The sequence below is a fragment of the Perkinsus marinus genome (genome assembly GCF_000006405.1).
Source record: "Perkinsus marinus ATCC 50983 genomic scaffold scf_1104296957216, whole genome shotgun sequence".
NCBI classification, from domain to species: domain Eukaryota; phylum Perkinsozoa; order Perkinsida; family Perkinsidae; genus Perkinsus; species Perkinsus marinus.
Window position 1 is genome coordinate 6,690 of NW_003207206.1, and position 16,957 is coordinate 23,646.

A 16,957-nucleotide genomic window follows, 5' to 3' on the forward strand; every position below is an offset into this window, starting at 1 on the left:
ATTGTAACGTTTTTACACGTGTAAAAACACGTACCACCTCTGCCTCATCGTAAGTGGAAATTTCCTATCAATGCCTGCTTTGAAGCGTACCCGCACTGAAGAGCGCTCCAGCAGTCGAAGCGATGCTCTTGTCGGGCATACTGTCGACGAGGCCAAAGCTCTCATACCGCGCACGCCCGAGGAGAAGACCACTGGGCAGAGGCTTGTTGTGGTAATAGGAACATCCACTATGGAGTGTTGGTATATATTAGGGATCTGAAAGAGATGAGTGTCCGACGATTGAGCAGTATCATCCCAAGAGGATGAAATACTGTCCCCCAATATTCATGTTTAAAATGATCCGACGATTTGAAAATTGAAGAGGAACGCCGATTTTTCGTGAGGAAGCCTGAAAACTGAAGTTCGACATGTTCGCATCTCGTAGAATCTGACGATTTCGTTTCAATAAGAGCGATTGTCGCGAAGATAATGAGGAGGAAAATTCCTATCCCAAAATGGGATCCGCGATGCCCTCTTCTGTGTTAAGTTCGCCTGCTGTACTCGACAGAAGTGCCAAGGCCCGCTTTTTGATGCTACAACTCTTCACCGAATCTGCTGAGCTTTGTTTGCCGTAGTCAGTGTTGAGTCTGAAAAACCAAGTTCCAGGTTGGTGATATGTATATGTTTCTATTAGCGATGTATGTGTTTTTTGAGAAACACATTTTGTATCGTTAATTTCACTTTTATAGGACCACCAATAGTTCTTTTACTGTGAAAGAACTATTGGTGGTCCTATAAAAGTGAAAGTTTCACAGTGTTCCTCCACATAGTCAAAAAAAGGGGAGCAATGATAAGTAACTACTATTTCGTTCCATTCGGTCTGTCCCTGACGCACTACTATCAATAATTCTCCTATTGTAGGTCTTAGAAAAGGCCGCTTTAGAGGTTGTGCAAGTGAAGGGTAAATACGAGTTGTTGAACAGTGATGATCATAAGAATATTCTGGCGAAGTCGGGGAAGGACATATCCTCATATCGACCTGATATAACTCATCAGTGTTTGATGATGTTGTTGGATAGTCCGCTCAATAAGGCTGGCAAACTTCTTGTATATGTCCACACTATGAACAATGTAATAGAGGGGGGTAGTGGAGGTTCTATTTTCGCGTTCTTGGTTGGTCTAATGGTAAGGTTGTAGTTTGGTAAGCCGGAGGACGCTGGTTCTAATCTCTGTGTTGTCTTTGTGCTGGACACTGCTCTGATGTCTCGATCTTTTTACGGTATAGATTCTACGCTGATTTTTCTGTGCTCTGCTCACAGCCAATACGTGGGTGCCCTATGAAGCACTATTGTTGCTTACGGAAAAGTATTAGTCCTCCATTTCCGCCGTCGGGGACTTGTTTCCAACACTACGCGGTGCCCCACTGCCGCACTTTCAGTGTACTCTAGGAGAGCCTTGATTCGATACGTCGATTGCTTTTGAATGCAATCTTCTGAGCGTCCGTCAATCATCCCCGGTTCGTATAGTCTACATCGTCCTGTGATCTGAGTTCACGGATAAATCACGCACTTTACGGAGCTTCATCGTTGTTCTGTTTTTAGAACAACGATAGAACTTCTATCGCATGCTTATATAAAACGATTATTATCTATTGTCCATTCAGGTCCTTATCGAGGTGAGCCCCGCCCTGAGGATGCCTCGAACCTTCAAAAGGTTTTCCGGTCTTATCGTCGAGCTCCTCAACAAGAATAAGATTCGGGCAGCCAACAGTAGTACATCTTGGAAATCTTCGCTGTGCGCAACGTATCTTTGTTGTTCAGGTAGTGAGATCCTCATGAAGGTAATCGCAAATCCTGTACAGAAGTACCTCCCAGCAGGAGGCATCAAATGTGGACTTTCAGTAGACGGACGTCTCCTCACCTGTAGTAGCACAATCTCATATAATAGTGGAATGTGATCTAACGCAGGTCCGCAGTGGTTGAAGTCACATGATGAGACTAAAGACTCCAAAGGCCGCTCTTTGATCGATACAGTTCCTGTCACTGTAGTTATCGGCGCTGTGGCGCATGGAGAGCCTTGCTCGGTGAGTTGATGTTTGAAGGCATTCCCATTCCACAATGGGTATACTTTCGGGGGGTAAAGTGAGTGAATTATTCCGCTCGATGGTCGCACATATTCCACCATAATTGTGAAATGTTTGATCGGGCTTGTAGTGTTCGAATCGATTGCTTTGATGCTTTTCTTCTTCAGGAACCCCGCTTCGGTGGTGACTATGTAGAGGAGACAATCGCCATATCCAACCACGGCCTCAGTGCTGCTATCTGTTGCGCTAAGCTCACTTGCGCTTTAGAGGATCGATGGGGTATCATATAGAGCACCAACGTCAACTAATACGTTTTACTAGTATTCCTCCACATTAAAGTTCTATTGTGTTTGTAGTGACTTGGCTGAACCTCTGGTACAATGGTGATATAGTTAGTTTCCGTACATATATCAAGGCTTGGCTGTTCATTTCGGAGCTGTTGAGTTCGCAGCCATACTTCTATATTGGCTACTCTCTGCTTGGTGGAAGATTTGCTGCTACATGACGAGATGAAGTAGTTGAAAGATAATGCAAGGGTATATTCTCGGGATGGGATAGATCCGAGGATCTTCCGCTTACTAAACACGCGAATCGACCACGCGACCAAATGATTCTTGTGAAACCCATACTCTGCGTTCCAGTACCGTCCTTCTTCAATCGATGGAAATAACCTTTATAATACAAAACGAATCGGTTAAGTAGTTTGCCTGGCTCGACTGTTGAAGATAGTAATCATTGATCCTCTGAATGGCTTCTCGTTATCTGATTATAGGATGATATTCGAAGTGCTCCTACACAGAAAACTCATTAGCATGATGAAAGTAGACATCTATAAGGCTAAAACTGATCCCTCGGAAGCCAATGTGCATCGATGCTAAGAGTCTAACTAAGCCGTGTTGTCGTAGGCGTTGGACTTCAAACTCACACACACAGAGAAAACTACTTATAATATTACTGATTCCTCCAGATTTGCAATAGCCAGAATCACTCTTACCATATTGAAACCATTTTTCGTCACAACAGGTCATCACTATCCTCCCTACTACTTGACGAACACAATACTCATGCTGTATGGTACATGAAGCAAATCGAAGTGTGAACTTAGTTGTTGTTGGTATCAGCATCAGCAACAACAACGAGAAACCAGGATATCAAACACGAGAAAAACGAGCTCTGTGGTAGTACATCATACACGTCATGACCCACCGAGAATGATGAATAGGGAGGTGATGACGGAATAATAATCTCGAGTAAGCCACATGGAATGCCTACATTGGCAACAACGAAATTAATGAGGATAAAAACAAACTGTGGGGCCAGGGCTCGCCTGAGAAAATGTCGTTTTTACGGCAGTAGCAGCTAAATATCGTTTTATTATCGGACAGCAAAGAATTGTCAGAGACAGAATTGATAACGACGGTCTCAAGCCAGGAGGTCTCCAAGGGCCATACTGTAATCCAAATGGGTCTGGGCGTAAGGATCGCAAACTTCAGTCTGCTTTGGTTTTTGGGGTACATATTCGCGTACACGCCTCCTGTGACGATGCGAACGGCGGGGTAGCCGAGGATTCGTAGGAGCCGGGAATTCAAGTCGCTTCCCCGTACCTAGTTCGAAAAGTCTCGGTCGAAATTCTTCATCAGCCGCATTCACCGGGCTCTCCTTGAGGTGATCGATTTGAGCCTGCAAGCCCTGATTTTTCGCAGGCTCCACTACCAATGGCATACAATCGTCCAGAATCAAGTTGTTGAAACCATCGATCATCTTCTGAGCGTGCTCCTGGTCAACGAAATTCACAAAGGCAAATCCCACCGCCTCGCGAGTCTTGAAATTCAACGGTACATAGAGGAAATCAAAGGCTCCTTTCAAGCCAACCTCGTTGAACACTTGTTCCACATAATCGACGTTGCAGTGGGGTCGTAGATTATGCACCATAACAGTAGTGAACTTCTCGTGGTTGTCCTCTCCGTGTGACGCAACACAAGCAGCTGTCGTCTCGTCATCAGAGCCAACCCTATACGAAGACCTCCGAGGCTCCCGTTGAAACCTCGTACACGAGCGACTGCGTGGACGGCTAAAGGTGGACTCCTCCTGAGGTTCGGGGACCGCACAGTCACTCGGTACGCTGCTGCTACCGAAGTGGAGGAATGTATTGTACAATTGACAGTCCAAGTCACAGTCAATGCTGGAGGAATAGCTATTGGAGATTTTAGTAGATGTTGTTGATGCTGATGGTGATGATGAACACATATTCTCAACAAGTAGAAAATACTGGAAAATCGCCTCTCAATTGGTTTCATATTCTCTACAGCGATACACGACAAAACCTCACATATCGATTATTTCACAGTACAATTTTTGCATTTTTCAAACACCGTTGGTGTAGAAGGCGGCGCGGTACAACTGATGACAATCCGAGCAAAGCCGAAGAACGGGTCGATTATGGCACAGTATCAAGTGCTCAGAGCACATCGAGATAAATCAGACTCGGCCGCTATCAAGAAGCTGGAGACAGAAATTGCACAAGAATTCTGCACGCATGCACACGGCCTGACGTCGCCACTTCATGATGCTCGGCCAACACATGAATTAGACTTCAGTGAGGAAACTGGACAGTTGAACGGAATAAGACTAGTCGAATGTCTTCACACAATGGACCTCGTGGAAACACGGGACGATCTTCATCTCCTTGTAACCCAAAGAGGCGAACATGGCGCGAGAGGGTATATTACTAAGTTGGATTTTGGCTATGAACCTAGAAGGGCGATTCAAGTGCAGTGTGAACCAAACCGTCATGTAAAGTAATATTTACAACTCCTTCAATTTTTGAGAATCGATTGTGACCAACGTTTTAGAATCGTTACTCTCGAATTGAAGAAAGCCTAAATATGCATAACTGTTCGGTTCGCACTAAGCATTCCGAAGCTGAGCATGAACAAACTCCGCAGCAAAACTCTTACCAATTGGTAGAGTTAGTCGAAATTGCAATCAGCACGTGAGAAAAGGCGTCTCGAAATCCATACAAGGAGTTCAACAGGCCTCGGCTGAATTTCAAAAGCGCATTTCTACGATCGAGTTTTCCACGTAGTAAAATCCAATTCTGGGAGCACTCATGAGAGGTCTTTCGAACACGCTGATAAGTTTCATGCTAAGCATCGTCTCGAGCACAGCGGAGCGAAGCGTTACACGATATGCATCAAATTGAAAGGATGCTACACTGGACGGGGATTATATCAGTAAGGGAAGGCATGCACATGGTCAACTACATGTGTTGGTGACAATATGAAAATTCTGAGGAAACTTGGGCATTTTTTCTGTTTCTGTATACTATCCGAGTTCAAATGTAAACTTCAGTAATTAATGAGGAAACTCCCGTGCTCAGCGGAGGAAAGCAAACATATATTCCTACTCCAACACTGTATAGGAAACTCCTGAGCTCAGCGGAGGAAAGCAAACATATATTCCTACTGCAACACTGTATAGGAAACTCCCAAACTCAGCTGAGGAAAGCAAACATATATTCCTACTCCAACACTGTATAGGAAACTCCTGAGCTCAGCTGAGGAAAGCGATTACATATATTCCTACTCCAACACTGAAATATATACACCACATCGCTCGGGGAATTTTTACTCACCGTTTTATGCCGAGTTCTTCTCGACAATACTCTTCCATCAATCTCACCGCTTCCCTCGCAATTCCTTTCCGTCTACTCTCAACCACTGCAGTCATCACAGATATTTCCGCAACTGAAAAAATACCAAAAATTACTTTTTTCGAGCTGAAAAATTTCAAAATTTCCCAACAATGAAGTTCACCAAGCGTTTTAAAGCCAGCAAATTCACCTCGAGTGACTTGGCCCGTTTGAGCATCCTCATCATCAGAAAGGAAGCAACCAACATCGCCACACATCGCGCCGCCTGATACAAGTAGTAACTCTGTGAGAAAAATTCAAAACCAGTGAAGGGAAAAATTACATGTGTTGGTGACAATATGAAATTTCTGAAGGAATTTTGGGAATTTCTTGTTGGTTTTTGTACACTTCTACCCCAACTCGTATGCACAATTCTTTAGTGAAGAAATTCCCAAACTCAGCTGAGGAAAGAGAGCATATATTCCTACTCCAACACTGTATAGGAAACTCCTGAGCTCAGCTGAGGGAAGCGATTACATATATTCCTACTCCAACACTGTATAGGAAACTCCTGAGCTCAGGTGCTGAGGAAAGCGATTACATATACTCCTACTCCAACACTGTATAGGAAACTCCTGAGCTCAGCTGAGCAAAGCGATTACATATACTCCTACTCCAACACTGTATAGGAAACTCCTGAGCTCAGGTGCTGAGGAAAGCGATTACATATATTCCCACTCCAACAACACTGTTCAGAACGAGTCGGTTATATACATCTTCTCAGCACTAAAATCATACTTCTCCGAATTCTCCTCAAACTCAACTTTCGACAGAATTAAATCATCATCATCTCCATTTTTCCTTAGTTCCTCTACACCGTTTGAGTCGCCCAACAACAGATAATACACTCCACAAGGCTACCCACGATCCTTATTAAGGATCATGGGTAGCTTTGTGGAGTTGAGGATTCCTTAATACGTCCCCCACTTCAGCAACGACATACCAGCAGCGATGTCCCCAAGGCTTGGGTCAGCCTTTCGAGACTTATCCAGAACGATGAATATAATTTTATCCACATCTTCATACCACGCGGTTTGCATTTCATATCTATAAAAGGGCACATCATGGTGAAGCTATGTCGAACTCATTGAGTTAATCATGTGTCCACTGCCAAGAAATCACAATACCGATACGCACAACACTTCTGGGGATGATTCACTGCTTGCACGCGTCTTTGCGAAAATATATTTTCTCACTAGTGTTTTCAAATATCCGGTGAATGAGCTCACATAAAGATGATTTCACTGGAGTTTCACCCGTTCCACGTAAAACTCGGCGAATTCGAGGTGAATTGAAAATATTCCCAATCGTTTGTCACTAGTGTTTTTCATATCACAAGTGGAACTCCAAACTCACTCTTCTTCAGGTGTCAATAACTCGCTTTCAGTTTCCTCCCGTAATTTCTCCGAATTCGCCATCCACGAGTGATACGTATCAACCTGACAGTATAGGAGACAGATATGCACAGGGCCAACTACATGTGTTGGTGAAAATATGAAAAAATTTCTGTGGAAATCTGGAGAGAATTCTTGTTGGTTTCTGAACACTTCTACCCTAATTCGTTTATAAACTTTTGTGATTAATGAGGCAACTCCTGAGGAAAGCTTACACATATTACCCCAACACTGCAACCAAAGGCGTTACTCAACTTTTCCAATAAATTTTTTCCAATCTTCCAATTTTTCAATTTTTCAATGTCCCTCACTTACCATCTTCCGCGTGTACGGCACTAAAATGCATCTGCGGCCTTCCAAACGAACATTCCCGTTGATTTTCGTGCTACGCTGTGAACAACACAAAAACAAACAACTGCTGAAAAACGGGCTCGGCTCGCGGAACTGTGCAAAAGCAACTACAGTGTGGGGGAGAATATGAAAATTTCAAGGAATTTATTCTCCCACATTTCCACCGAAATTCGTATACAAACTTCTATAATCAATAAGGAAACTCCACCCCTCAGCTGAGAAGAGCGGACTCACATTCCTCCAACACCGACGCACTGTATTTGCTTTCACCACAACAACTAGATTCAACGGGTGCATATTATCGATCATCTGATCGATTTTTCCTTTCCCTATACGTCACTGTCCACAGTCTCGGTGTGTGTAGGCATCCCAGTCATCTCAACACGAGTAGATCAGATCGATAGCAAACCTATATCAACAACAACCATTTCAATTCTTCCATACAAGAAGGACCTTCAAATGGGAGACAGCCTCAACACAACAATACGATCATTTCATCGGGAATACAACACTATGAACAAGTACTAATCTCAACGCAAAAGCTCTTGAATGTGGAAGCTGCACTATTTTCGAAACTGCTGTGACCAGCAGCAGCGACGACTGAATGTCAAACCACACAGTGTATAAGTCATCACTCAACCACAAACTATGCAGATGATCCCTGGAATATTACGATCTAGAACCCAGCAGTGCCAATGCGTTGTCGAGCTACTTCGTATCTAATAAACACAATAAAGTTCCATACCACACCAATCGCAACTTCCAACTTACGAGACGTCATCACGAGTTACCACCTCTGCTTGCGAAGACCCTGACGACGCCGATTCTGGTGTTCCTGACATACGTAAAATCCGAATAAAAACTCCATGAGAATTTCGTGGCGTGCGCTACTGCAGAGTGATTATACAACTTGTTGCCTCAATAAAAATGCTATGGAGCACACGTTCAACTAGATCCCCCCCAAAATGATAAAAATGTCTTCAGTACATTGGAGTTTCACGACCCGTTTTACGTGAAGTGGCAAAATACTCTATGAAAAACACGATATTCGCGGTGATATGCAGTAGTCGTGAAATATATTCTCCACTAGTGTTTTTCATACCACTAGGGTAAAACTCCATTGATAATGATTCACTAGATCAAATTAAGATCATGATGCACTCGGACACTTCTGTTATAAATACGGACCTTTATATGCCACTATTGAAATCACTTCGACGACACTTCAATGTGGTGACAAGATGAGTAAGCACGGTATTCTTTTTGACATCATCAGCAAACACCCTCCCAAATTATCAACTCACCTGGCGCTTCCTTCTTGTCCACCTCCGGGGCTAACACTGCAGCTTGCGGTAAGAAACCGTAGTTATCGAGTTCCGGAGCGCCCTAAATTGGAAAGAGAAAATCTTCGCCGTGCGCAAGATCATTAATATAACTCGTACATGTTCTATCCAGCCAGCGAAAGATAAAATTTCCTTTAAAACTTCGAAAAATATAAAAATAAAGGAAAACCAAAAAGACCGGAAAAAATAGGAAAAATCGGAAAAAAGTCGGGAAAAAATCGAAAAAAATCGAAAAAATATTAAAAAGAAACCTGAGATCGATTCGTATCCACAAATTCCACCTTCCTCATGTACCGCGCGCGGACGACTTTACACAAACTACTCGGGCGTTTTGGCGATGTTCGACTTCAAAATCACACGCACGACCTACTGGTCTCTCACTCGCTTTACATAAAATGGCCAACTATGGTGCATGAAGTTCGCGAAAAGCGGTATGAGGAATGAGAACTGTGCTTTTAGTTGGTATTTTCATATCACAGATGAAACTCTAACACGATGAAATAATGGAGTTTGACCGGTGATATAAAAACTATTACACTAATTATTAACGACTATTACACGTTTTATTATACTCGTTGTTCACTAGTGTTACACTATTGAACAACATATATCACATTTCACTTTATATCGCGAAAAACGTGTGAAACTCTAATATTCATCGCTCCGCTCACCATGCTTGGTTGCCGGTGACACGGTTGTCTGTTGGTGTCACCGACCCGTGGCAGGTCGTGCATATCTAGCCTTGTACTCAGCTGTGAGAAATCCTATAACGTAAAAGCCCACACCAAATAGGGACCACCACGTGACCAAACGCCAACCGTACAGCAATGCTGTAGTCGATCCTTCACTACTCGTTGGACTCCTAAAATGAACAACAATAAAATCATTCACTCACAACAATACAAAAAACAACATCAACAAAGTTGATGACCAATATACAGTGCGTGCCAACTTGATATGCAAATGTGCGTTATTTTTCGAGGTTAATGAGAATCAATATGAAACCATACCGCACATACAATGTAACGATGGCTATGAACATGTGTTGTGATGATGAAAGTACCGTTTGGGACTGTGATGATAGCGCCCGCTTGTTCACTATAGTTTGTCTTTCAAAATAAGACACGTTTGCATATCAAATTGACACGTAGTGTACTTAACAGTAGATGCAACTCTTTAATATTATATACTAAGCCTCGAATTGTTTGTGACGGTCGCGGGTTCGATTCCCAGGAGAGGCATTTTTCGTGTATTTTCTGTTCGCTCACCATCACAGCGACGACATAGACCGCGGCATAGGATACATACACTACACTCTTCCGAATGGTATGTGTCTCGACGAGAGTTCAACTGGTGTAGTCGTTGTGAAATAATTCAACGAATGAACGAACACACAGGAAATGCGGCAAATGGCAGTTTATGATCCGCTCGATATCTCCGCAACAATGCAAGCCATCTAGAAAGACGGGACAGACTTTGCAAGTGCGAGCCCAATGCCTTCCCCATTGGCCAACTCAGTGGTGATGATATTAATGAAGATAAATAACAAACATAATATAATACCCATCTTGGCAACTATATAGTTACTCGTGGTATGTATGGATACAATAAAGGGAATATTCAAATAATATTATCATTAGTAATTTAATATCACTGGAGTTTCACCTGTTTAACGTGAAGTGGCGTAATACTCCATGTACATTATAGGACGTGTATGTCTTCACGACCGATAACATAGTTGTACTCGCCGAAGTGAATTGTGAAATATGTTTTTCGTATCACCAGGGTGAAACTCCATTATACGATATTGCAAATAACTCACCCGTATCTGTCCATAACAACTCCTGACAAGAATGGCGCTAAGAAGTAGCCGAAAAGGTTGTAGATGAGCATCGAAAACGCCGAACTGAACGACCTCATATACGCTGGTACGGTGGTCATGAGCACCTGTCGACAGTCAATTCCATACAATAATCGATCACTAGGGCGCGCGCTTTTCTCACCCCCACACATATAGGCATGAGTGAACCTCCTGCGAAAAGGCAGATCCACAGAGCAGCCACAAAGGTCTTTATCTCGGTAACCATCGAGGAGGCGATTGCCATTATCTGAATCAACCGATCACACAAAAACAGTAATAAAATGTCGTAAATTGGTCACCAAAACACCAACGAAGTGGGAAATTTTCTCCGAAAAAATCGTCCAGTCATTTCCAATAACACTATTATCCAAACCTACCGCAGATATGAGTGCAAAGCACAGAGAGAGCTTCAGCGATATGAGCTGTGATCCTCCACGATACCCTCCAAGCTTGTCACAAGACCACCCACCAAACCACCTGCGGGAAAAAATATACGTGCGTTGGTGAAAACATGAAAAAATTTTCGGGAAATTGTTATTGGTTTCTGTACATTTCTACCCGAATTTCTATATAAACTTCTATAATCAGCGAAGAAACTCGTGAGCTCAGCTGAGAAAAAATAACAAATTTTCCAACACCCATTTTTACAACACTACTAAGACGGCCCTATAATAGAAGAAATAGAAAACACTACGAATTAGACTTTCCCGTTGTAGACCCAAATTGTGCGGTTCGATTCCCAGCGGGGACATTTTTCCCGATATTTATAATGATCACAGATTATATTCTATACTACAGAGTAATTTAAAATCTACGATAACTGCGGATCGAGCGAAGCGAGCGGAGCATATACCGCAACAAGAGGCACTTTCGCGTTGTGCGTGCGTGCAGAATTATTCTGGCTTAACTACGAAGCGTGGGAGGCTATCAGATAGATCAAACGACTCCCCTATATGCGGAGGTGTTGGGAAAAATCGGAAAACTCGATTATGCGAACAGCTCAAAGAGATATGCACGAAAAACTTTAATGATGGAGAAATGTCCTATCCGGGGATCGAACCGGGGACCTATGTAAAATTCATTGATTGAGTCCATGGACGTGGACTCAGTGAGCTCCGCCCCTTCGTCACGAAGGCCTAGTATAGACTCTATAATCTGTAATCTTTCATAGTAATAATAGTATTATTTTCAGTAACATTAATTCATCATTTCTATAATTATTTTCTATTTATTTTTTCGGAAATATTTTTCAATAACATTCACAAACCATGCAAACCTCCCAAACACTGTAAACTTCCAATTTCGATCAACTTCGTTATTTCAATATTTCCGCACGCTGTGTTGAAGGAATATATGCTCGCTTTCCTCAGCAGAGCCCAGGTATTTTCTGACTCGTGAAATTCACACACAAGTGCGGGTAGAGTGTACAGAAAAATCCCCAAAATTTCCTCATAATTGTCACCAATACATGTGGTTGACCATGTGCATATTTTCCGACACTATTCACACGAAATCACGAAAGTGATCAAAAAACGGCAAACGTCTATAAACAATAAGACTTACACGCCTAAGGTGGGAGCGGTCGAGCTCACAACAGTGAAGAACAGAACTACTGCGATACGTGAAGTGTGAAATATAGCCATACAGTATCTAAGTAGACATGAAGTGTATCTTTCTCGCTCAACCTAAAGATACTCAGCCGGAATCTTCAGCGTGCGTAGAATACAAATATCAACTTGACATACGCCCAAGTCAGCGAAATATTCTCCGTGAAAATCCTTTCGCGATTCCGAATCGATTATAAATGTGTTTTTCACCCACCCTTACTGCATAACCCAGTACTGTACACCAGTGACAACAAAGTACAGCGCACAGAGGGCGAACGTCATACAAACGAATCTGAAAAAAACAAGAGCGAAAAATCAGAAAATTTACATATATTTTGATTAAATTTCGATTTTCCCTATTTCACATCCCTAAAATCACCGTTCGATACCATTTACCGCGCGCCACGAAATTACCCCATAACAATTCTCATTGTAAAATCGAACCTTCCATTGCCCCCCTTACAATGGTGATGCTAATAGGCGTTTGAGCTGTGCACAAAAGCCTTTAGGATGATGATGATGATGGTGCTTGGCCGAGTCCAGCAACCTCTGGCAAGGACCAGGAGAATAAGCTGCCAATATCGATGGTCGTTTACGAGGAGTAAACCCGAAAGATGGCATACGCTGACTGAGAAAATATCAAAATCGATCACCTGATCGATTTCACAAAACCCTCGAAAGGAACCCTTACATGCTTTTGCTAGCAGTTTCCGTGAGCTCGTAATGATCCATCGGAACATCGATCAATCTCTTCTTAGTCTGAAGCAAGTAGCGCGCGCCCTGGTAATCGATTTAAAAAAGAAGCAACTTACGAATAGGAAGCCTAACAGGATAGGTACAAACAGTACAGCCTGGAGGAAGAAGTTGAATCGCCACGTCAAATACAACGCACCACCGAATCGCGCAACTAGACCAGCCACCTGAGCGGTGAAAAAAGCGCTCGCCCTACTGATCGATTTGCCACTGTGATGTTTTCCTACCAAATATCCAAGCATCGCTCCGCCTGCTACTGCAATCTGCACATACCCCATCCATTGAGTTTGATTGTCATTAGGTGCAAATTCATCAACCCATACAGGGACCTAGCATATGTGCCTCATCCGGACCTCAAGATACTCCCCCAAACTTTCATCTACTATAAAATCTTCAGAGTGCGCTTATAGTAAAATCGATAAGATTCTTTCCATGTCCGATTCTGACCATGGGCCTCATCCGGGCCTCAAGATATTCTCCCAAACTTTTATCTACTATAAAATCTTCCGAGTGCGCTTATAGTAAAATCAACAAGATACTTTCCATGTCGGATTCTGACCATAGGCCTCATCCGGACCTCAAGATACTCCCCCAAACTTTTATCTACTATAAAATCTTCCGTGTGCGCTTATAGTAAAATCAACAAGATACTTTCCATGTCCGATTCTAACCATGGGCCTCATCCGGACCTCAAGATACTCCCCCAAACTTTTATCTACTATAAAATCTTCCCAGTGCGCTTATAGTAAAATCAACAAGATTCTTTCCATGTCCGATTCTGACCATAGGCCTCTTCCGGACCTCAAGATACCCCCAATCTTACATATATAATCGGGAAGGATTGGGTTACACCCGTCACGAATCGAAACATATATCTACCGGGAAAACACCATCACAGAATGCGTCTCGAAATTAACCCCATCAACTACACCATCGATTTCGTCTTGCTCACGCTGAAGAATCCCAATGCTAAACTCTCGACAATCAACGACACCTGAAACCGGACATAACAAAATCAGATCGAAAATTTTACAGAAAATTCAGAAAATTTTTTTTCACCCTCGAATTTGAAGATGTTTCATCACATCCTGACAATGTTGGAAAATATGCACCAAGTCAACTGCATGTGTCGGTGAAAATACGAAAATTCTGGAAAATTTCTCATTAATTTCTGAACACTTCTACCCGAATTCGTATATATTTTCCTACATTTTAGTGAGGAAACTCCTGAGCTCAGATGAGGAAAGCGATTACATATATTCCTACTCCAACACTGTATAGGAAACTCCTGAGCTCAGGTGAGGAAAGCGATTACATATATTCCTACTCCAGCACTGTATAGGAAACTCCTGAGCTCAGGTGCTGAGGAAAGCGATTACATATATTCCTACTCCAACACTGTATAGGAAACTCCTGAGCTCAGGTGAGGAAAGCGATTACATATATTCCTACTCCAACACTGTATAGGAAACTCCTGAGCTCAGGTGAGGAAAGCGATTACATATATTCCTACTCCAACACTGTATAGTAAACTCCCGAGCTCAGGTGAGGAAAGCGATTACATATATTCCTACTCCAACACTGTTTAGGAAACTCCTGAGCTCAGCTGAGGAAAGCGATTATATATATTCCTACTCCAACACTGTATAGGAAACTCCTGAGCTCAGCAGCTGAGAAAAGCGATTACATATATTCCTACTCCAACACTGTATAGGAAACTCCTGCTGAGCTCAGGTGAGGAAAGCGATTACATATATTCCTACTCCAACACTGTATAGGAAACTCCTGCTGAGCTCAGGTGAGGGAAGCGATTACATATATTCCTACTACTCCAACACTCCCGCCCCATCGTACCGTAACAATCACTTTAGGTGAATATCTTTGAAATAAATATCCGGCAACTGGCGATGCAACCGTGAGTCCAGCAAACACTAATGCTCCTAGTAGCGACTAAAAGGGCATCATAAAGCAACCAACCCTTCAACAACAAAAATTACCAATATTTCCGCAAATGAAAAAATTTTACCGCGATATTTTTTCCGATTTTCTGATTTTCAAATCATCATTCCAACTGCAATCCCAAGTGATATCCAATATGAGCAAATCGATCACATGATCGATTTCAGCACTGCCCCCTTCCCCACCTGCTCAGTAAAGTTCAATTTCATTTCCTCTGCAATATCAACCAACGCTGCCGGAATCGCGCCGTGGTCGAAATTCAGCAATAACGTGGTGACAACCAACAAGCCCTGTCACCATCACCAAAAATCGATCACCAAAATTTTCTCCATCATTTCTACCAAAGTCCTCCGTCGTTTTGGAAGCTGATCCGGACGCTCTTCCCGAATGGGTAAATTCAGAAATGGCGGGCGGCTCGATCGTCGAGATGGAACTGAAAAATTTTTTTTATGCTACAGAAAAAAATTCCATATTTTCAGTGATCGAAAATTTATCAAATAAGCTTCCGAAGAGAGAAAATTATGGTGATCAATTTCACCTGTTTGGATTTCCTAAGATACGCCACGTACGATTCCGCGAAAAAACGCGAGACACCTCACAATTCCGTCGTGGATGAACTCAGGCATTAAAAATATAATAATAAAAATTTTCACCTGTGAAGTGGAAAAAAATAATTCCCATACCACACTTCGCACACTTCATAATCGCTATTCCAAGCAAACCTTATGTGTGTTACATATACATTTCCAATGTCCTTCCTATTACCCTCTTCTCCTCCTCCCAAACTCCACTGCCGTCCTGACGAATCGATCATTTCATCGTCGTTGTTGATCGTCATAGGCATGCATGAAAAAACTCCTATAGAGAAACCACATAGAACTGACTGCGTATTTTTAAAGACTTTCTCAACTTCGTCATTCAAACGTTAATTTTTTTCAGAGGAAACATTTACTAAGCAAATCTTAATAGGGTCACAACTACACCTTTTCAATCTCAATTTCAACAATTGAAAGAACAAATTTTCATTCGGTGAAAAACTCCTTTCATCCGACTAAAATCAAATTTCATTTTTCTAATTTGTTCTTCCATTTGCTGAATTCGAGATTGAAAAGGTGTAGTAGCAGAGAAACAGGAGATAGCGTATTGGTCGGACTTCACAACAAGAGCAGGTCTTGGGGAAGAGCTGACAAGCAGGAGAGTAAAAGAATCAAAGCCATCTTGAATGTAAACATAATATTTACACAGGAAATTTTTTTTGAATATCATAAAATTATAAAATTTATTGAACAAAAATAAAAAAATATACAAAAAAAATATGAATCTCATATGTGCAACCACTCAACTGCCAATGCGCTAAATTCGAGTATATCGGCTACACCTTTTAAACATCTAGTTCGTCTTTGGAACCATCAATTTCGTCGGGACGCGCGAAGTTGGAGGTACGAATCCGAAACGGGAAGATCATATTCGCAATTAGAACTTTCAACTTCGTCATAGAACATCCAAGTTCGTCCGAAGTCGATAGGAAGTTCAAATTCGTGCTAATAGAACTTTCAATTTCGGCTTTCGAACCTTCGAGTTCGTCATAGAACTTTCAACTTCGTCGAGTACACCTTTGGAACTTCAATTTCGTCCCTTTAGGAAAATCGACTTCGTCGTTCGGAACTTCAATTTCGTGTTACCGGGGCGATTATTAATTTCAACCATCTTCACGTAACCACCGCTTGGGCTTATCAAGAGACTAGCCTGATGAGGTTATCTCATCGGATTTATAATGCTGTTTTTCGGATTCCCCGACTTCAATGCAATTTTCTATGCAACATATAATATTGACCAGCCCTCCCAATGCAAAGACTACCATGTACTGATTCCGAAGGCGTTGCTTATCCCTGGATGCACATTCCTGTAACGATGATGTTTATATCACCCACTTTGC

General features: G+C 42.3%; 4 protein-coding genes across 4 annotated transcripts; 1 reads left to right on the top strand and 3 right to left on the bottom strand.

Annotated features, from left to right (window-relative positions):
* Positions 1-70: 70 nt before the first annotated feature.
* Positions 71-2,367, top strand: Pmar_PMAR007426 (ribosome biogenesis protein nep1, putative; the record flags this gene model as incomplete). Its single annotated transcript, XM_002774847.1, has 6 exons — positions 71-211; positions 901-1,110; positions 1,643-1,748; positions 1,800-1,904; positions 1,947-2,062; positions 2,230-2,367. The coding sequence occupies 6 exons, from the start codon at positions 71-73 to the stop codon at positions 2,350-2,352; spliced, it is 801 nt and encodes a 266-aa protein (XP_002774893.1). The 3' UTR covers positions 2,353-2,367.
* Positions 2,368-3,154: 787 nt separating this feature from the next.
* Positions 3,155-4,335, bottom strand: Pmar_PMAR007427 (conserved hypothetical protein). Its single transcript, XM_002774848.1, has one exon. The coding sequence runs from the start codon at positions 4,307-4,309 to the stop codon at positions 3,485-3,487; it is 825 nt and encodes a 274-aa protein (XP_002774894.1). The 5' UTR covers positions 4,310-4,335; the 3' UTR covers positions 3,155-3,484.
* Positions 4,336-5,437: 1,102 nt separating this feature from the next.
* Positions 5,438-5,971, bottom strand: Pmar_PMAR007428 (hypothetical protein; the record flags this gene model as incomplete). The annotated part of the gene is made up of 3 exons (XM_002774849.1): positions 5,438-5,464; positions 5,744-5,808; positions 5,905-5,971. The coding sequence occupies 3 exons, from the start codon at positions 5,969-5,971 to the stop codon at positions 5,438-5,440; spliced, it is 159 nt and encodes a 52-aa protein (XP_002774895.1).
* Positions 5,972-10,659: 4,688 nt separating this feature from the next.
* Positions 10,660-15,865, bottom strand: Pmar_PMAR007429 (conserved hypothetical protein; the record flags this gene model as incomplete). The annotated part of the gene is made up of 14 exons (XM_002774850.1): positions 10,660-10,788; positions 10,845-10,949; positions 11,080-11,179; positions 12,266-12,352; positions 12,530-12,601; positions 12,773-12,937; positions 13,001-13,068; positions 13,122-13,229; positions 13,290-13,391; positions 13,886-13,937; positions 13,992-14,056; positions 14,917-15,012; positions 15,207-15,311; positions 15,758-15,865. 14 exons carry the CDS (start codon positions 15,863-15,865, stop codon positions 10,660-10,662), a joined length of 1,362 nt encoding a protein of 453 aa, XP_002774896.1.
* Between the last annotated feature and the right edge of the window lie 1,092 nt (positions 15,866-16,957).

What these genes read in the sequence shown, in the direction of transcription:
- Pmar_PMAR007427 (XM_002774848.1), bottom strand. Translation starts at nt 4,309, where the DNA reads ATGTGTTCATCATCACCATCAGCATCAACAACATCTACTAAAATCTCC.